Consider the following 21,575-nt stretch of genomic DNA (forward strand, 5'->3'; position numbering starts at 1 on the left):
GTTACGAAAGATGCATCTTTATTATTATATAATAATGATAATAATGATAATAATAATAATAATAATAATAATAATAATAATAATAATAATAATAATAATAATAATAATAATAAAGCTTTATTTATATATCACTTTTCATAAGGCAGGTGTAGCTCAAAGTGCTTTACAAAATGATAAACATCACAAATGATATAAAATGTCTGATCAAAGATCCACCTCATCAGCTGATTCTATACCTGGACTCATGACTCTGTGGATAAACTGTGACACGAGGAGGTGCACTGGCTCCAGATGTTGAACAGATGTGTACGAACGCAGTGGGGGAAACTGTTACTTGATGCTTGAGTGGCGGCTGAGGTTCAACGCTGAACCAGCTGCAAGCCTTCAGCAGTTTAACACATCAGCCTGCAGCTGGGAGTCTGTTACTGCCAGGTTTCTCTCTGAGCCTGAGCTCCCCCTGCTGGTCTGAGCAACACCTGCCGATATGCAATCCAATATAACAATACATATATTTGATTAGACTGTTTGCTGGGTCACTATTTCTGTTTAGTCTTAGATTGTTTCATATGTCCATATCCTGTCTATTTGTTTTCATAAATTACATTTTAATGAATTAAGTGAGTTGGACATGTACATTTGATATGCAAACAAATGAAGGCATACACTCTCATGAATGCACTATTAAATGTTTATCCATAAAAAGTTTGTTCTAATTTGCAATTTGTTCAACTTAATAATACCAATGGCACACAAATATCTTAATTATCTTCCCATCATGCATTCTTTGATTCATATTTAGCTATATTGCAATGTGCTGTTTAGGCTTTTGCACATAGGTTGTTATTGCACATATAGTAGGTAAGTTGCTGCATAACTTCCAGTCGAGCCTATTATTAGTTGTGCTTATTGTCATCTCAAGATATGTGTCAGTTTTAACAATATTTTCACAATTACTAGTCATTGGTCCTGTGTCGTGTCCATATTTGTATATCCTTGTAATTTTTGGTCACAGTAAAGCGTATCACCAAATATCTTGTATGATACCCTTTTCAGAGAAAGTCATAAACTTGATGTCCTACAGGAGTATTTTTAGTAGCACTTTACATATTTTTTATTTATTTCCAACAAATACGTGAGCAGGCTTGCATGAAATCATGCATTGCACACACACACACTCCAACATCCCTGAAACCTGTGTAACTTATTACCAGTTTTCTTGTTAAAGGTAGGGTAGGTAAGTTTGAGAAACCGGCTCGAGATCGCTAGAATTTGAAAATACACAACCGGAGAAAATCTGCCACTTCCTTACAGAGCCCCTCCTCCAACACACACGAACGCGCACATGACCAATGAGGGCACGAGATAAGTTTGTGCACAGATGGAAGGCTGACAGGCAGGTAGGCCATCCAGTTATTTTAGCCGGGCCGGCTAAAATGATTGGTCGTGCTTTTTACAGTATTACGGCTTCCACAGATGACATTTTTTTATGGATTTTTTGTCAAAGCACTTAAGATATTCATTGCTATCGGGATGTTAAGAGCATTCCATGGAATATAACAAAAAGTGTATCTCGAGCCGGTTTCTCAAACTTACCTACCCTACCTTTAAGTATTTTAACAACATCCACTATTTCCTTGCAGTGCAGTGTGCACACACATCATTTAAAGGGGACCTATCATGCAAAATGCACTTTTGTACGTCTTTTATACATGAATATGTGTCCCCGGTGTTCCAGGGAACTCACCAAGTGTCAGAAAACACAACCCTCTCTATTTTCCTCCATACCCAAATCTCTAAAAAAGGGGCTGCAACGGATCTGATAAAAACTGATCCAGATTTGAACACTGTCCTGACGTCAGGATGGTGGCGCTACGGCTATTGGGCCAACTCCACCAATCAGGAGGACACAGCCACGGCCATTGCCGTTCGAAAGCGCTGGAGACGCTGTAGTACATATGCCAGGCCAGTAGATGGTGCTGTTCTCACTGAATCTGCCCTTGCAGAGCAGAGCTAAAAAAAAGTGCAAATTGAGTGAAATGGGGCATGGCTAAAATGCATGATCTGTTTGGTATTTTGAAAAGAAAAAAGTATAAATATGCCTTATATAGGTATGGTCCTACACTATATTATTCAAATATAGCATGATAGGTCCACTTTAAGTAATAAGCTGGTAGAAAATTGTTGACAAAGAACACAATTTCCTTCCTGTTAGTGAGTTGGTGCTTAAGATGATCTTCACTTGTAAGATGTAATTTTTACATGATCAATAACAAACCAGATACAATGTAATTGTATATTTAGTTGTGATATATATATTTATTTGCACCAGTCGTGGCACCTTTAGAGCTAATTTCCTGCTCTTTTGAGATGCTTACTGTAACAGATAAGAATCTGTCTGTATAAGGCTTTGACCTCATGTTTCAGACATTTAACCACATCTGTCTTTCTTGGTAACTGACATCAGTGCTGTATCACTTTCTCGGTGTGATTACATACTTGTAGAAAAATCCCAGCATAAATACTGGTATGTCAAACACCAAGTTTACGTGTTATAAGAATCAAACTGATTCACTTTTCCTTCATCGTGTTCATCTCTGCGTAGCTCCTAAATGTGGCTGCTCAGGAAAGTTCAGAAATAGTTTCTGCTTGTTCAAAAACATCACACACAATGCCTACTGACAACTAGTTTGGTAAAGCCTTTATACTTCACTTTGTTTTCACTTATATTTACTTCAACTTGACTGTTTCATTTATGACACTTTGACTTCTACTGTTTATGCATGTAAAGTATCACATTGTTGTTTCTTCCCTCTTTCTGCATTGCCTTTCATTATCTTCACTTCCTCTGTTTCAAAATGACAAAATGCTCTGATGAAACAGTTGAATACTTGAGTGTGGAAACAAAGTCATTTTTTATATTTTCTGTTTGTTGAATATGTAAATCAACAACTCACTTTTGAAAACACATTTATATTTCATTATAAAATTCTGGTTTGGAACATTGTTATATGAATCCCTTAGGAAATGACTGATGGGACTTGCATTAATGTAGTAAAAAGATTCAAAACTCTATTGTGCTGAAGTCCACACCCCGGACACATCTTTCAAAAGCCATCAACACACGACACCAGTCTGACATGACTCAGTTGTTGGACTATTACCACTGACCCTTCCATGCTGGTGAAACCTTTATTTGTTTCTTTATCCATTTCTGAAACATAGATCAGTACTGTATATACTACTACTACTAATGTATTTATTTCTTCTCTAGAAACTGAAAATATCGTATGCTGACCATCATTGTTGGCTGTAAGGTAAGATAATTGTTTTTAAAAACTCAAATTATTGCAAGTCATAAAATGTCAGGCTTATTTTTTTTAGTTAATTCATTCATGTTGTTACTTTATATCATATTGTTTTTTATTTGTAAGAATAATTTACATACCTTTTAAAGAAGTTTTGTATTTGTTTTATTACTTTCTACATAAAATGTTTTGCAACAAAAATCAAACGTCACATTTGATGATATTTACTTTGTGAAGTATGAAGTGAAGTTAATATAATTCCCCCCCTATAAAACATGTATTCTTCTTTAGTAGGGCTATTCATATTGTAGTAGGTAACTAGTAAATACAAATGAATAGATTTTGTGTCTGTTGTGTGTGTGTGGTGCCTCTGTAGGAATATCAAGCTGACAGAAAAGCATGACGGGTGCTTTAAAGGTTTTCCTCCTTCTACTTCAAGGTAGGGTTTCCAACAATTTAATGCCTTTCGATGTCTTTTGATTACTCACAAAAAGTGCCAAATACGCTTTTTTGTTTAAAGTAAAGGTTTTGTGTGTGTGTGCTGTTAATTTGGACGGGTTTGTTTTCTTTTAATTATGACAGTTTACATTTCTGCTTAATCTTTTTTCAAGATAAGCTACAGTGTAGAAATGGCAATGATAATCTTATGACCCGAGCTCCTCCAACGATGCAACATATATAATAAAATACAATTTAATTTATGTAAATAGAATATGATATACAAGAACAGAATATGAAATTAAATATTGTTCATTAAGACAAAGTTAAATATGGTTTATTGCGGTGATAACTATTTAGATAAATAAGTAGATTGCAAGATGATAAACAGATGAATGTTTATCGAGGCACTTAAAAGAGCTCAAGTGTTTAGTCTTATGGCCTGTGGGATAAAACTGTCCCTGAGTCTTGTAGTTGATTGAATACTTAATTTTATTTTAACCTCGATGGATATTTAATGTATTGCTTTTATTTCACCTCAGGTACCTTATGCATGACGTTTGAAATCACCATGCCTCTGAGAATAGATGGACTAACTGGATCCTGTGTGAAGGTCCCCTGCACTTTCGACTTCGACTCAAAGTACGATGTAGATCTGGATGATTCCTGCAAAGCAATTTGGAGAAGAAGAAGCACGAGGGGAACAATTGTGTTTGATTCCAGCCTCACTGGAGATCAGGCAAGCGGAAACCTCACAGGGAACCTGCAGAACAAGGAGTGCACCACCATCTTCTACAACATGCCACCGTCCCATTCTGACAACTACTACTTCAGGATTCAGTGTAATAACAGGCTGAAGGCCACCTTTCCAACAGGAGTCCGTATCACCACTCAAAGTTTGTATTGTGTCTTTTCATTTTTTCACTTTACACATCTTTTGGTTTCCCTCTTGTCATGTACTTGTTTTTTTTACTCCTTAGATTCACTGGACCAACCTACCATAACTCCATCTACACTGGAGGTAGAGGAGGGGGCTCTGGTGACGTTGATCTGCACGGCTGTAGCTCCGTGTCCCATCCTTCCCCCAGATCTGACTTGGACCCCCAGGATAGGTGACATTGAGGAGAAACATGAATCTGAATCCATGGTCTCTGTTATGAACTTCACCTCTTCTTACCTCCACAATGGACAGAACTTTTCGTGCACCGCTCTCTACAAACGACAAGCTGGCAACACCGACCTTCGGTTTGAAAAGTTTATGACCCTCCATGTTCTTTGTGAGTATGTTTCAGGCCTTTTCTTGTTGCTGAGTAGGATGTTGATTCAGTTCACATTTAATCATTCCCTTCATTTTATATAATGTGATGTTATGAAATGTTCCTCTGGGGACACCAAAGAGGACACCAAACCAAAGTCATTTATGAGCTGACTTGAGTTTATTCTTATTTTTAAAGGTCACATATCATGCAAAATGCACTTTTAGATGTCTTTACTACATAAATATGTGTAGACATCACCAAGTGTCAGAAAATACAACCCTCTCTCTTTTCCTCCTTGCACACATCTCTAAAAATAGGGGTACAACGGAGCTGCTTACCGTTATTATGTAATATCGGAAATATGAGCTGGCTTTACTTCCACGGCCCTATCAGAAACGTCGCCCTATCAGAAACAATGCGCAACGTTTTGGAAGTAATATGGTCTGTGTTTACATTAGCAAGCAACGGACTCGGAATCAGTACTTCTCTAACAGGGCTGAAATAGAGGGGTATGAGGCATGGCTAGAATGGGTGATCTGTTTGGTATTTTGAGCAAAACACTTCATAGACATGTTTTTAATATATATGAGACATATAATATAGATGCCTAAAAATAGTATAATAGGTGACCTTTAAAGAGGTTTTTCACATTCTCCCAAAAGCTGGTAAGAACGATTCATGAAGCCATCATTATGCTTTAATATTAACAACCTTGGTAGTGCACACAATAGGGTGTTTTGTACATTGGCATGTAGTATGTCTTTTTGACAAGTGCTAGTAAAGAGCTGTAGAGTGTGCATTAGACCAGCTTATCAGACAGTAGTTGATGTGGGAGAGGACCATTGAGTGAAGGTATAGCTTTGCTGCTGCAGTTGATAGGAAGTTTCTAATGTATCTGAAATTTGACAGATTGAACTTCACTTTATTGCAGACCTTTTTGATATGGGTTTTGAAACTGAGGTTTGTGTCAATGTGTACTCCTAAGTACTTATACTCCGAGACAACCTGTAGTCTCCTTCCAGAAAAGAAAACGTCTTGTTCTGTTATAATGCTGTGGCCCTTGGAGAAGAACATACACACTGTCTTTGAAATATTTGGTTGCAAACAATTGTTGTTAAGCCAGGATGTAATATTCCATTAGACCATACATGTATGTATGATCTGTATGTGTAATGTGTATTTGTAAAGCGCTTTGAGTCATTGATAAAGCGCTATAATAAATATAAGGATTATTATTATTATTATTATTATATTCACCAAGACATCAGTTAGCTTGGTTGCAGCCTCTTCTGCGGTTTTGCCATGAGTAAAAACAACTGCATCATCAGCATACATTAATACATCACATTGTCCACACACAGAAGGCAGATCATTGATGTAAATGCTAAACAGAATTGGGCCCAATACAGAGCCCTGCGGTACTCCAGTTGACAGACATAGCGCACTAGACTTATGGTTCTCAGTTTTAACACATTGGGAGCGGGATGAAAGATACGATTTAAAGAGGTTGGTGAATTCTATAGAAACATTTAAGTTGAGCATTTTTTGCAATAAGATGTTATGATTAACAGTGTCAAAAGCTTTCCGTAAATCAAGGAACACGGCCCCCACAACCCCACCCCTGTCCATTGATGTCTTAACTTTCTCCACGAAGATGACGAGTCGCCACTGTGTTATATACATATAATGCATATAATGGCACTGTTCTAGCGGTAAACACTGAAAAAAGAACATGTCAAGCTATGTGCTGTATACATCAGAAACAATGTGTGACGTATTTTGGAAGTAATATGGTCTGTGTTTACATTAGCAAGCATACTCAGAGCTAACGCTGTACTGGAGAGAATATGTGTAAAGAAGCCGGATATAAAAGTTACTGCCCTTGAGGTAAACCCACGAGAGAGAAAGCGTTTGAGCTCCATACTGTTTCACAAATATTGCCTAATGTAGTTTGGAACATAATATGATGTTTAATCAAGGCAGCGTTCAGCAGAGTTTCTGCAGTTAGACAGCCTTCTCTTCACAGAGCTCACCGCTTGCATGCAGACGGGACGTGGCCAGCAGCAGCTCAGTTACGTTTAAAGGGCCAGACCCAGAATCAGCACTTTTATAACAGGGTTGAAATAGGCCCCATAATATATTGTTCAAATATTCCATAATAGGTGAGCTTTAAATCATGTGAGGATGTTGTGTTTGGTTTCTTTTCTTTTGTTTAATTATTAAGATGTTATTTCCAAACACAGAGAATGAAGTGGTTGTTGTCTCAGTTTTCTAAAAAAAGGCAACTCAAAATGTAAATGTGTCTTTACATAGACTGTGATTCCCAAACTGTGATTCTTGTACCATTGGTGGTAAGCAACTCCAACAGGCCTAAATCCTTAACTTAAAACCAAGACATTATTTTTTATTTTGAAGTGACTGACATAGCATGAACTAGTAACGTCAGCTAAACACCATGCTTTTCAGATCTCCCTAAGAACACCTCGGTGTCTGCTGACCCCTCTGGTCCGGTGCAGGACGGCAGCTCTGTAACTCTGACCTGCACAAGCATCGCCAATCCAGCAGCAGTGAACTTCACCTGGTTCAGAGCGGCTGGAAGAGAGGAGAAGGTGATGGGCTCTGAGAGAGACCTCACCTTCAATGTGACCAAACTCTCAGAAGATCAGTATTACTGTGAAGCTCTGAATGTCCACGGACCTGGCACCTCAGAGCGTGTCAGCTTTGACGTCACATGTGAGATGAATACAATTTTTTTAATTAAATGCAATCCTTTGTTTTCCTTAAACAAGATTCAATTACTTTATTTTTCTCAGTTCCTCCAGAGATCCTGTCTTCTTCCAGTTGCATCAAGATTTCATCCACGATCCAATGTTCCTGCTACAGCCAGGGGAACCCGCCTCCCTCCCTGGTTTGGAAGTTGGCCGGAGAGCCTGTCAATCACTCTGCTGCCATCCCAATCAGGGAAGAGTCCCTGGGGAACGTGGGCATGAATAGCATCATCACCCTGTACGATCTGGACGAAGACACGCTCTCTCTAGTCTGCCTTAGCATCAACTCACTGGGCTCTGACAGTTTTGCGTTTAACATGTCGCTTAGCAAAACTGAGCAAGGTAGAGGAATTAGCGAGATGGTGAATTTGTATTTGTTAGTTTATTTGCATAATCTGCCTCTGGTTTTAATGATCAATGTGGTTTGTGGGGACTTTTCAGGCCTCCACTCTTTGTCTATTGGGATCGGTTTTGCAGTGGCAGCTCTGGGGATGCTGCTGGTTTGTGTACCGCTGCTGATAATCTACTACTGGTGAGAGACAACCCTTTTCTTATAAAGCTGGTTTAAAAAAAGTGTAAACACATTTTGAGGGTGTCATCAGGCACTTGACTTGTGACCAGGCTGGCAACACATTTAAGTAGTGCAGCCATGGCCACAACATTGCTAAATATCACCATGAAATGAAAGACTACAACATTTAAACAAATGACTCTATATTGTTGTGTGTGTTGCTTTTAGGAAAAGAAAAGTAATCTCTTCCCCTGACAAGGGAGAGGCGGAGACTTGCAACCCTGTAGTTACTGATGCGGTGAGTTCATGTCGTGCACACACCAGCAGATGCATTAAAACTGGAAGCTTCACTTACCCAACAAAATGTACTTTTTGCTGTTAAAACAGCGGTGAAAAGTCATTGTGTTGTATGCCATGAAAAATGTTGTATAATCAGTTTCAGTAATCAGTAAAGCATGCAGAACAAAGTGCTTTGGAACATGGTTCATTTAAATAAAAACTTAAATATAATGCAAAGATAATAAAAAATAAGAAGGTAGTAAAACACAATAGATACAAGTGAAAGTATATAAAAAGCTAACATGATAGCTAACACCTAATTAATAATCATACTAATCATAATAATAGAAAAAAGAGCACCAAAGGTCATAAGTCCAGCTTAAGTTTGTGGAAAAAAGCCCTTAAAGAAGTCCGTCAGGTATGCCATAAAAATGTAAAAAGTTGCAGTATAGTATGTTATAAAAGTATTTCAGAATAGAGTGGTGCAGTGACGCGTCCTAAAACCCGGAAGTAAGCTGCGCATGGGTACCTTCCGGTTCCCTCGACAAAAAAGCAATGCAATTTCTATAGCTCGAAATAAGGTCTGTGGTTGACACACATTTAAGACACGGATCACGTTTGGTTCAGTTCAACGTTTTTTTTATCATAAATCAAATCGATAGATTGATGATCGATAGATTTATGATTAGAAAATTATAAAAGTAGGGTAGACATGTGGAGATTATCCGACTGAACAAAACGTGATCCGTCTCTTAAATGTGTGTAGCCTAAGTTTCCTGTCCCTAGTGGCACCCAGTGTTGTCTTCTGCTGCTGTCGCCCATCTGCATCAAGGTTCGACGTGTTGTGCGCTCAGAGATGGTCTTCAGCATATACCTTGGTTGTAACGAGTGGTTATTTGAGTTACTGTTGGCTTTCCATCATCTTTAACCAGTCGGGCCATTCTCCTCTGACCTCTGGCATCAACAAGGCATATTTTCGCCCAGGGAACTGGATTTCTTTTTTTCCGGACCATTCTCTGTAAACCATACAGATGGTTTTGCGTGAAAATCCAAGTAGATCAGCAGTTTCTGAAATACTGATGGCAGCAACCATGCCACGTTCAAAGTCACTTAAATCACCTTTCCTCCCCATTCTGATGATCTGTTTGAACTTCAACAGATCGTCTTGACCATGTCTACATCCCAAATGCTTTGAGTTGCTGCCTTGTAATTGGCTGATTAGATATTTGTGTTACAAAGCAGTTGAACAGGTGTAACTAATACATTGGCTAACACAATGGATAAAAGTGAAAGTATATAAAAAGCTAATGAAACCTAATTAATAAACATACTAATCATAATAATAGAAAAAAGAGCACCAAAGGTCATAAGTCCAACTTAAGTTTGTGGAAAAAAGCGCTTAAAGAAGTCCGTCAGGTATGCCATAAAAATGTAATAAGTTGCAGTATAGTATGTTATAAATGTATTTCAGAACTAACTGTCATGAACATGTTTTAATTGATAGTATAGTATGCCATGAAACATGTGTAAAATGTCATAATGTTTTATGTTATAATAAAATCACAGTATAGCATTTCCATATGTAAATGTTATGTAAAAAGAAAACATAGTATATTATGCCATAAGGAGATCTCATCATTTGGTATGACACACACAATGGCAATGGCAATTACAAAAAAAGTGTGCCATAGAATGTCACAAACATCATAGTATGCTATTTAAAAAAAGGAAACGATGAACGGTTGGTTTACTCGCTAACAAGCTTATTTCCCAAAAGTGTTCTGTTTAACAATGGGCCTTATTGTGCACTACTACCTCCTTTGCTACATCACTAAAGTAACTATTTTGTTTTCTGTAGATCAACTCTTCAAAAGTGGATGTGATTTATGCTAATAAAGCTTTTCTGGAAGAGAAAGAAGTAGCTGATGAAGAACCTCTCCATTACGTCAATGTGGACTTTGCTAAACTGCAGGCCCATTCAAAGGGTAAGCCTGGGGAAGGGGAGATTAGAGGCCTGGACTCAAAGACGGAGTATGCTGAGATCCGTCTGCAGTCCAGAGGAAGCATCGGAGGAGATGCAGAGGAAGAAGAGAACGTTTCTGACACTCAATTGGAACAAGAGAAGACAGCTTAGTCTCATAGACCTTGAGGTAAAAAGTGTATAACCAGCGTTTAAGGGAAATTTTAGCTGAAACACAGAATTGTGCGCTACAAACACATACAGGACTTTTTTTCTAGATTTTTTTTCAAAATACAAAGACATTTTGTTGGCAGTTATACAAGAGCTGAATTCAAAGCGTGTAATGAAATGGAGCAATATGTATTTGGCACATTGTTTGAACATGTATATTTCAGAAACAAGCCTCTTCTGCACAATATTGCAACATTAAAGCCCTCATCATAAATGTCCTTTTTTAAAATTATGTACATCTTCCCCTGCATACTTTATTTTACAACTCAGAAGTTTAAACAAAATGTTCTTCTTTTTAATTTTAGGTTTCATGGGTTTGGATTAAGCTCACCATTTTGGTACTTACTGGACACTTATCAAAGCAGAGAGCCAGTGAAACATATTGAAATCCAAATTGTATTTCACAATTAGCTGAACCTGTAAGGCAGGATAAGATAATGTAAACTCAGATTTTGACGTGAGAGTACTGCGTCTCCTCTTCATCAGAGCTGCTCAAGTCTCTGGCGGCTCTCTGAGTCTTTGCCTTGAAGTTCACCTGTGAATAATTCATCTCTAATTCATCCTCACTGGTGTCTGTGTCATCATTCAATGGATTCGGAGATACGGCTGAGTGTGCTGTGCTGATGTTCTCGTAGTCCTCCAGCCTCTTTTGATTCTAGAAGAAAACACAGATATAGTCACCAGATCATTGGTGTCAGTATCAGGATTTTCTAAACAATATTTACATTTACATACATTTTATCCTCGGAAGAATTAAAAAAGTTTTACTTGATTTGAATAAGTAGTCACGTCTTAAGAGGAAACATCCATTTTGTTACAGTAAAGTGGGCACACAGACACTATACATGCCATACTTCTTTTCTATATATATATATACACACCATAGTTTACCCCAAACACAAGCAAAATTACCTTTTTGTCTTGCTTTACAATAGCATACACTTCCTCTTCTGCCCGTTTGTTTCTACAGAAAAAAAAAACATAATACATTTGCCATGCGACAAAACCTTTTATTTACTGGTATTATATGTTAAAAAATATATTCTCACTGCTGCTTATTTCCAAAGTGCAAAGACGCGTAGTTGAGAGAATCATCCTGTGTGTGTCCACCTTGCTGTCTGATTGGCTTTTGTGCAGAAGGACCCTGAGCAGATTCAGACTGAAGACAGATCAGTGAATGAACACTAGGACTGAATCAGTTCATTCATGCTTTAAAATGTAGGTCATCAGGTCATTCATGCTCTACTATACTAAATACTGAATGATTACTATTCTGAAAAACAGTGAGGACAGAGTTATATTTCAGCGTGCAAAGCAACAGCTTGATCAATGGAAGGGATTTTTTGTGTAAGTGCTAAACTAATTGTCAGAAGCCATACAGTAAATGTCATAATTCAAATTGTGTTATGTCAAAATGTTCTTACAACAGTATGCCATAACATGTCATTGTATAGTATTTCATAAAGTGAATAAAATACAAAGGTCAATGTTAAGTCAGAAAAAAATCCTAGGCATTGTACAGTGAGTCTTGAAAAAATGTCCTTAAAAATGTCATAAAAACGACAGGTTCTGTATGGCATAGCAAATGTCCAAAAAATATCATATTAAAAATTCCATAAGTCATACAATTCCCCAAAAAGCAACAGCATAGCACAATGTAATGTATTTTGTGATCTTAAAGTGAGGGAATCATTTTAAGTTTGATGTTATGTTTGTTTTGTTTTAATGAATCTGGAATTGCTTTACTCACTTGTTTTTCGGAGGGCAGATTCAGAAAACTGTAAACACTGTTGATGTTGGATGCAGGCCTTTGGAACAACAATGGAAAAAAAACATATTGTGACTGATTATAATAAATGACAGGGGAAACTCTCATTGTGCATTTCATATCTGAAGGATTTTAAATGAATGCTTTAGTTCTAGCATGAGCAGCAGGATCCTACAGAGTGTGCCTCGTCCCGTGAGGACTGTGTTTGTGTGTCTGCTGTCTTACGCGCAGTCTGGACTCGGCCGGCACCGTTGGGCCTTTGGACGGCGCGGCTGTTCTGGCAGTAAGTCATCTCTGCTCCTGAAAGGCTCCACCATGCCGGGCTCGTTTATCCGATTTCTCACCCTGGGGCCCATCCGCCATCCCTGAATGTGTTTCCACCCACACACACACACACACAAGAGATAAGTCACCATGATATGTTTACCTCCGTTTACATCTCACATATTTATACATTTTTTAAATAAGCAGTATTTTATTCCACTGTACAGTACATCCTGTTGTTATTTATCTGTGTATAATGTTTACTTCGTTTTGCGTTTACTTGCACATCGGTCATTCTTTATTAGAATTATTTTCAGTTTCTTCTTGCACACTTTTGTTTGTATCTTACACATATTGTATGTTGCATTTTTGGAAGAGCCTGGGACTTTTCCTTGCCAAACGACTAGCTACACTGTAGCAATCATTAATCATTATTGTCTAGATCTGTACAATAAAGGAGTAAAGAAAAGGTTGTTCAAATGATTCATCACCAGAAACCCAATACAGGGCAGTGTGTTTGTAGTTCCTTGTTGAATTGATTTCTTCCTCTTTTGTCTGAAAATGAAGTGAAACGGCAGTTGTTTTAAGTCAGTTAAACGTGCCAAAACATCCTAAAAATGTAATTGCTTTCATACTTTACCTGTAGACGAAGACAATTGTCAAAACTATGATCAGAGTTATGAGGAAAAGAAAGATAAGGACCTTCATCCAGCTTCCTGTGGATAGAAGAGAAATGTATATACATATGTATATATGTACACATATATGTATTTGAACAAGAGCCAGGCTGACAAACTGTTGTGATTTTTTAGAGGAATAAGTGTACTCTGGCAAGTCTGATTTCCATAACCCACACATTTCCAGTATGAAAAAATAGCAATAAAGAGACATTTCATTCAAACTCACTCACGGTCAAACAGATGGATCTTTTCAGAGGACTGAATCTGATTTATTTTATTTTTCGCGATGCAGTAGTAGACTCCAGGTTGATCTGAATACACAGTGTAGTTCTGACGGTCATGCACTTTGACGTCCTTTTCTCCTGTGTTCTCCTTGTACCATAAATATTGTATAACTGGGGGATAGCTGTGACTGCTGCAGCTCAGCGCCACAGAGAGAGTCCCGTCTTCTGCTCTCAGGATCTTTGTATGTTTTGGAGCATCTACGTGAAATTTAGGACAAAACGAAAAAAGGGCAAACAATCATCAAGGATCAAGGCACACGACCAAAGACAATGTGAAGCCACTGTGTGTAGAACTTTACATCTTTGGTGCCCCTCAGTGGTCGTTTCCAAAATGTGCAGATTTGTAGAAAAAGTGTTAATGTCACATTTAAAATTACTCTTTAAATCGCGCTTGGACACAATGCACATTCCTGATATGCTCCATGATACTTAATCTATTGACAGCTGGTAGAGGTTATGCGAATGTAATTTTGACTTAAAAAAAAGAAAAAGAATCTCCACTGGATACCTTTAACATCCATCACTGAAATGTCTTCCTTATTTTGTCTGAACATTACAATCTGTGTTAGAACAACCACTTAAGCTGCCACTTTCACAGTTGCATAAGTCCTTTGTTACCCGATGTTGGACATAAGAAGAAAGATGCTTCACATGTTTTATTAGTAAGAATTATGGCCTATAATAGTTAAGGGTATATTGTATCAAACACTTCAAATGTAAATGTTTTTGTGTTATCTTTCTTTTCTGTGTCTTATTCTTATCAGGTTAAGGGGTTTTGAATCCATTTAGTTGACTCTTAGACATGCTTATCTGAATTTACAATACTCCTATTTTTTCTATATAATCTTGATAGCGCTATTGTACTCACAGTTCACTTTAACATCCGCCTGCAGTGAGTCTCCAGCTCCAATGTCGTTACGGGCTGTACATCTGTACGGTCCGCTGTCTGAATAACTGACAGACTTCAGACTGAAGGTGTGAGTCCTCCAGATGATTTGACTCTTTCCATCAGTCATCTTCATCCAGGTGAAAGAGGTTGCTGGTGGGTAGGACTTGGCACTGCAATGCAGCGTCAACGACTTGTTTTCATTCACAATAAGGGCAGGCTCAGCTCTTATGGTCACATCTTTTGGAGAATCTGCACTCGCCAAAATATAGTAAAAGAAAAAGAGAAAGACAGGTGTCGGATCAAACTTAATGTTAAGTTACGATGATATGGTAATACAAATATATACAAAACATTTCTCGATAAGTCACTCACATTTCACAACCAGTGTCCTTTGTTGGCTTTTGATTGAGCCTAGACTGTTCGTGGCAGTGCAACAATAATTGCCTGTGTGGGCTGAAGTTACATTAAATTTGTGTTGAAGAGTGTTAGGGGGCCAATCATTTGCAGGCTCAAAGAAATGACTTTCTGAAGGCGGAGGAGTTGATGTAGGAGTCATGGTCAAGGTGAGCTGTGACAATGGAAAGCTTTCAACAATGCAGTTGATGGTGATGAGCTGACCTTCTCTGACCTCAGCATCCATAGACAGCGTGAGAGATGTGGGAGCATCTGTAGAGACGGGAGAGCAGCATGATTTTCAGAAGGATCAATAATGTTTCTAAATGTTGCATGATATAACAGCAGCAGACCCTGAACAGGTGCATGTCCTACAATCTTTAGTTTGACATTTTCCCATACGTGCTTATACTTGTTCCGGACAGATTTTGAGAAAAAGATCAACGGGAGGCCAAAAAAGCCTACACCATCATTCAGATTTGTTAAAAGTCTGTTCTACTGCTTTTTCAGGTATTTCTGCACAAGCAAATTACTTTTGAAATGCTAGCTTCAGAACGATCAGGGTTATGCTATGCTAACATTGTAGCTGCTAGCTGCATCAACAATCCAAAAGAATGTAATACAAATTATACGAATAAATACGTCAGAGAAATGTAAACATCACAGTTCATTTTGAGCAAAACACAATTACTTACACAGTACTTGTATGCACTTCGGTTCACTATCCTCCCCTGTACTGATGAGGTTGGTTGCATTGCACATGTAACATGCTTCATCTGATCTTTGCACTTTGTTCAAAAACAGTGTGTTTTTAACAGTTGTGTTGGACGTCCACTGTGAGGAGTTCATCTGTTTATTCTTCTTGTATCGGTACCAGGAGTATCTTATTGGTGCAGGATTGGCATCAGTGTTGCATTGGAATGTAAAGGGGCTATCGACTCCCACAGATGAATTCCCTTTTATACCACTGATGGTTGTCTTCCTCGGGCCGTCTGGAACATGAAATATATTTTTGAGTACACTTTCTACAAATAGAAGTGGATTTATTCCTTTTCTGTGACATCATAAACGGTTTGATATACATACAGCAAAAGGAGCTGTGAAACTTACATTTAACAATAATTTGAAGAGGCTTTGATGTTCCAGTCCCCACAGTGTTAGTGGCTGTACATTTGTAGCTGTCGTTGTCCTCAGGCTCGATTCTTTCAACAACATACAGCTGTGTCCTCTGCCAAATAATTGTCCCATTTTTTGACCAAACATAGGTTGTGGGTTGTGGGTTGCTTCTTTTCACATAACATTCCAAGGTCAGTTTATCTCCTTGTTTAACTTCAGAAGTTGAGGACCTAACCTCAACTTCAGGCGTATCTGAAACATAATATGTCAATGTTTATTTTGGTTAATATACATGGATAATACACTAAGAATGCTGCAGACCTCAGGTGTTAAAAATACTGAGAATCAGAAACGCATTTAAAATATATATTAATTCTACTATAAATCTAGGAAATACTTACATGTGACATTAATTCTGACAAAATTCGATGTTATTGTACCATGTCTGTTTATGGCTTTACAATGGTATTCTCCATCCCAAGACTCTCCAATTGATGGGATGTCCCATACTCCACCTGTTACACCGTCTGCTTCTTTATTTTTATACCAGGTAAAGGTGGGGTCAGGATTTCCTTTGGCGGAGCAACTTAGAGTCACATTTTGTCCTTCCACAATGTTTTCTGGACTAATTTCAGCCAATGTGTTTTTTGGAGCATCTGTATCAACACAAGTCAGGAGAATTCAGACAACACTCAGCAAGCATAGATGGACTTTTACATTTGTTTCCAAATATCCAGCACAATATAATCATTACATTTTATTTCAGTCCCGGTAAGGGGTTTTTAAATGTTGTAAAATCAAAGCCAGAGTGTGAGTCAAGCATTATATTACTTTCTAAAGTACAACTAAGCTATTTGATTTTTTTAAAAGCAGGAAAGTTGTTGGTTTTTCGACCCTTAAAAATACATAATCCGATGGTCAAAGGAATTATTCATTTTAAAATCGTATTATTACTACTAAATAGAACATGACAAAGTTGTTCGTCTAGCTTATTCGGATCGTTAAAAAAAAGGCATTTAAAAGTAGTAGCAACTCAATTGTAGAAGATTGTTTTCGGTTTTCAAAACTTGACATCTCTTTAGGTCAAATTCTTAATTTTCAGTATTTATAATATGCGGTATATTTTTTACAATTTATGAAAATGATCACCATAAAAGTTGGATGTAGCCGATAAAGATTGCATTTTTTTTTTAAATCACTTACTTTGCTTTGCGTATATACGACTACTTTAATAATAGACATTAAATAAACTATCTTCATTAACTTACATTCAACAGTCACACTGATATTGTGGATCAAATAGCTGTCTTGGTTATCTTGGCATGAAAATTCCTTCCCATCATCCAGCCAGGTGACTTTGAAAGTGTCTGTGATGCTTTTCTGGTTTCCATCCTCTTTTGACTGCCTAGTTGAGTCTGGACATTGAGGATGAATTTGTAGAGTTGACGGGCATGAACTTGAAGTAGAGCATGTCAGTGTTATCGATTTAGTTTCGTTTACAGCAGGCGGTGTCTCAAAAGTAATCGGGCATGGATTTTCTGAAAATATGAAAGAGACAATATCAGAAGAAATGTTGATTAACAGAATATCCAGTGTTAGTAAATTACAATCAAAACAATACAAATTAATGTTTTAATAGAATAATTATATTGGTATGTGTATATATAAATATATACTGTAAGGCAAACATATGAAATTACCAGTAACCGTGATGTTTGCCGGTTTAGTCATCCATTTGTCTATTCCTTGCTTCCCTATATATCTAAAAGAATAGTTTCCACTGTCAGTTTTGGTCAGGTTGCAGATTATAATACTACACTCCTCTGAGGGTGTACCATCATTTTTCCATCTTGAAAATGGAGAGCCGATGTATTTAACTCTTTCTGCAAAGCCTGGACTGACAGGGCGCACTATGTTATTACTGCTGTAAATGACAGGGCCGGTGAAAGATACGTTATTCCAAGTTGCATTTTTTATCCAAAACCAGTGTGCCTCAACAACATCATCCCTTTGATTGACTCCGCAGGTGATTTTGATGCAGGACCCCTCTCTGGCTGTCAGGTCAGTCTCTTTGAGTGAGAAGGTAATGGCACAAGACAATTCTGTGGTGGTAAGAGCACAAAGTAACTTTAATGCAAATGTTGTGAGAAGCAAACAATATTATTATATCGGAGATAAAAATAAAATCCTACCTTTTATTATTGCCAGAAATACCAACCACTTGAATGTCTTAGCAAACATTGTTTTGTGTTACTGAAGCTTGATATCTGTAAAAAAGTGTGTGTACATTATTGTATGGATATCACAATACATAGAACCCATTATTGAAATGTATTTTCTTTATTTAATCCAAATGAGCTATGCAACATTGTAATACTTCCTTTTTTTCTGGGGGGTTTTTCTGAATTGTTTGAGTGTTTCTTCCTTGTTTTAAGATTGCTGGAAACTTAAAGATGTTTTCTACACCACATCTAGCAGCATTAGCCCTCTTGTCGTTTTTATTTTTCTTACTTTGTTGTTCCCGGTCAAACTGGACCTGTCTGTTTTAACTGCTCTCACATTAACAGTTCATGTTATTTATCACCCTTTTAAGCAGTAAACTGTTCATCCACTTTCGACTACAAGTTTACATGAATAACTGCAGTGAATACACAAAAAATGTGCTCTGAAAATGTATTCAAAAATGAACATGCTTGTCAATTTGTGTGTGTGTACTATCTGATGGCTGAACTTACATGTACCCATAGAGTTGACTTGACCACCCAAAATTCAATAAAAGTGGTGGTCAGCAATTGTATATGTTCAAATGCCTGTTGTTGAGGATATCATAAGGCCTTATATCCTAGGCCGTATATCCTACAAAGTACTCCTCCTCACCTACAAGTCCCTCCATGCCCTTGCCCCCCAGTACCTATCGGACATCCTTCACCCACATGCCCCACCCCGGAACCTGCGGTCCTCAGACTCTGGCCTGCTCACCACCCCCCGCACCAAACTGCGAACCTTCGGGGACAGAGCCTACAGTGTGGCAGCCCCCACCCTCTGGAACGCTCTCCCTGCGGAGATTCGCAACATCCCCACACTCGACGCCTTCAAAAGGGCCCTCAAGACCCATCTGTTTGCCAAGGCTTTCGGCCCCTAATCGATCTGTTGTTTTGTCAGTCTGACTTTTGTTTTGTTATGTTTATTTTTGCCCTATTACTTGTAAAGCGATCTTGGGTCCCTTGAAAGGCGCTATATAAATGCAAGCTATTATTATTATTATTATTATTATTATTATTATTGAAGCATTCAAACGTAAAACACAATATTTATGATTGATGAAATAGTAAATCAGTCAGATTTGACCCGGACACGACAGGAGTGTTAGAATATGGCATGGTCAGCATTTTGCAGGGTATACTGTATACTTAACTTTCAAATGCCATTTTGTACTTTGCAGAAACAATATAACCCCTTTTCCTCATTCACATTTTTTTAAAACTCATATTTTATTCTGGACACAGACCGTGTACCACTTTGTTATTTACATTAGCAAAGAGATAAACCTTTCCAGACAGACATCACCTTTTAAGTTAAAATAGGCAGACAAATAGAGGAAATCTAAAATATTAAAGACAAAAAAAGAATTTAGTTTTTACCTCAGAGGATCCTCTTACAGCGTTATGTAGCTCACGCCATCCCTCCTAAAGTAAGAGTAAGATTTAAAAAAGGAAGTTTTTCACACTTGACCTAAAATGTTTTCAAAATTTGCATGCCCAATCATGCCTGTCAGCGACTAAAATGTTTTATATGATGAAGTTGTGTTATTCCCCCCTCCATCTGGCTCGCTACAGTAGGCCTGCAACCTCCTTTCACTTCCTCTATTTGATGTATTTATTTTTATTGAAAGCTACTGGGTTGGGTGGTTGAAGTATTTTTTACTGGCATTGAGTAGTTACAGTATTTGAAAACGATTTGCAGATTATATGCTAGCAAAGTATTTGCAATGCCCTTTATAATTTCATGCGGATTAAAAGTTGTTACAATGTATCAAATGATTTCTGGAGTACTGTATGAAAGTGTGTTTCAGAGATAAACCACACACAAACAGGAAACCTTAGACAAAGAAGAAACAAGTTGACTTCACTTCCCCTCCCCAAGAGCCTCAGACACTATCTTCACAGCATCAGCCGCCATTTCATCGATGGCGCAGTTTAAGGCTTGCTGCATGGTAGCAAAGGAGCGGCTGGCGGAACGGGCATGTCTGGGTAACGCCATCTCAACCAGCTTTAAAGAAACTGTGGCCAAGTCGTTTTGTGCCTTCGCCAGGCGCTGTTGAACCTCGCCCTTAGTGACCTCCACTGACAGTGCACAAGTTCGCATCCCTTTAAGTCTTGTGGGCTCCATGCCTCGCTGACGGGCCAGTCGTTCCACAGATTCATCGTCCAGACACAGAGATAATTGTGCTTTGGTTAGAATCCGTACTGCTACACTTGAGTCCACCATGGAGGCCACAAAGGGAACAGGAATAGCCGACACCCCACCAGATAGCGAGGCAGCTGCCCATACTAGTGCTTTAAATGCATCCTTTTTCTGAGTGACCAGGCTGGAGGTAAGTGTTGGGAGAGCCAAGAGCACCGCGTGGGCTCGGATCTCAGGAAGGTCTCTTTCCATGTCCTGCAACAGGCCAGGAAAGTCAAACTTCTCCAGGGTCTTTAGGGTCTCAATGAGGTTCAGACTTCTGAAAACATCAGCCATACCTGTGAAAAGATATGCATTGCAATTTTTGAATATAGACATAAAAGCACATAAGTCAATCAACTTTACCATAGTATTAAGTATAAAATAGATTGTGGCAACAAAGTTCGATAGTACCCTTGTAACATACTACTAAATACCTGAAAAATGTATTTCTGGTGTCACAGGAAACCATCTCACTCAACACTGGTGCACACAATGTTTAGAACTGAACTAAAGGTTTACATGGTGTGTTAATAAAAGTACATTTCACAACCGAAGGTCTTTAGAAAAATCAGGAAATGTTTATTGCTATCAGTATCACTAATCCTGTTGATTATTTCTGTTATTCAGATAATTCACCGTGTTCGAACCTCTCAAATATGTCATTTTTTCCTATTTAAATTTATTACAAACTGCACACACTCACCTACAGGTCTTGAGAAGCAGCCGTGAGGTTGAAAAATGTGTTCTTGGTTGTCAAATCTTGACTCTTTTGCAGCTCTGAAGCACAAGCAGCGTCAGGTTGATCTATTTAAAGCTGTCCAGCGAGTGGGACATTTGTAATCCTGTTAGTTTAGCCTTAATCCAAAATCCCTCTGAGCACATGCCCACTTTGGGTATATGTTAAACTGTACTTTTCAAAGCCTTCAAGAAGAAGCACATAACGAAAACATACACTTTTTAAATAAAGAGTCATTTGAATAGCCC

The 21,575-nt window shown here is 38.1% G+C and overlaps 2 protein-coding genes across 3 annotated transcripts; one reads left to right on the forward strand and one right to left on the reverse strand.

The window, feature by feature from the left end:
• Nucleotides 1-3,205: 3,205 nt before the first annotated feature.
• LOC117468597 (myelin-associated glycoprotein-like) lies at nt 3,206-10,968 on the forward strand. 2 transcript variants are annotated; one of them, XM_034112825.1, is made up of 9 exons: nt 3,206-3,314; nt 3,682-3,744; nt 4,286-4,639; nt 4,724-5,020; nt 7,469-7,735; nt 7,816-8,112; nt 8,212-8,302; nt 8,510-8,579; nt 10,419-10,968. In XM_034112825.1, the coding sequence occupies exons 2-9, from the start codon at nt 3,705-3,707 to the stop codon at nt 10,692-10,694; spliced, it is 1,692 nt and encodes a 563-aa protein (XP_033968716.1). In that variant the 5' UTR covers nt 3,206-3,314; nt 3,682-3,704; the 3' UTR covers nt 10,695-10,968. The 2 variants fall into 2 exon arrangements, with proteins under 2 accessions (XP_033968716.1, XP_033968717.1); XM_034112826.1 differs by having other exon boundaries at nt 3,277-3,309.
• On the reverse strand, nt 10,865-19,985 carry si:dkey-24p1.1 (uncharacterized protein LOC556718 homolog). The gene is made up of 17 exons (XM_034112786.1): nt 19,787-19,985; nt 18,338-18,412; nt 17,846-18,247; nt 17,414-17,683; nt 16,547-16,801; nt 16,140-16,397; nt 15,725-16,021; nt 15,009-15,302; nt 14,616-14,885; nt 13,694-13,945; nt 13,424-13,499; nt 13,275-13,338; nt 12,745-12,884; nt 12,502-12,559; nt 11,801-11,910; nt 11,664-11,715; nt 10,865-11,406 (listed from the first exon to the last, which is right to left on the reverse strand). Exons 2-17 carry the CDS (start codon nt 18,384-18,386, stop codon nt 11,197-11,199), a joined length of 3,057 nt encoding a protein of 1,018 aa, XP_033968677.1. The 5' UTR covers nt 18,387-18,412; nt 19,787-19,985; the 3' UTR covers nt 10,865-11,196.
• Nucleotides 19,986-21,575: the final 1,590 nt, after the last annotated feature.

The sequence above is a fragment of the Trematomus bernacchii genome, unplaced genomic scaffold, assembly GCF_902827165.1.
Source record: "Trematomus bernacchii unplaced genomic scaffold, fTreBer1.1, whole genome shotgun sequence".
Taxonomy (NCBI): Eukaryota; Metazoa; Chordata; class Actinopteri; order Perciformes; family Nototheniidae; genus Trematomus; species Trematomus bernacchii.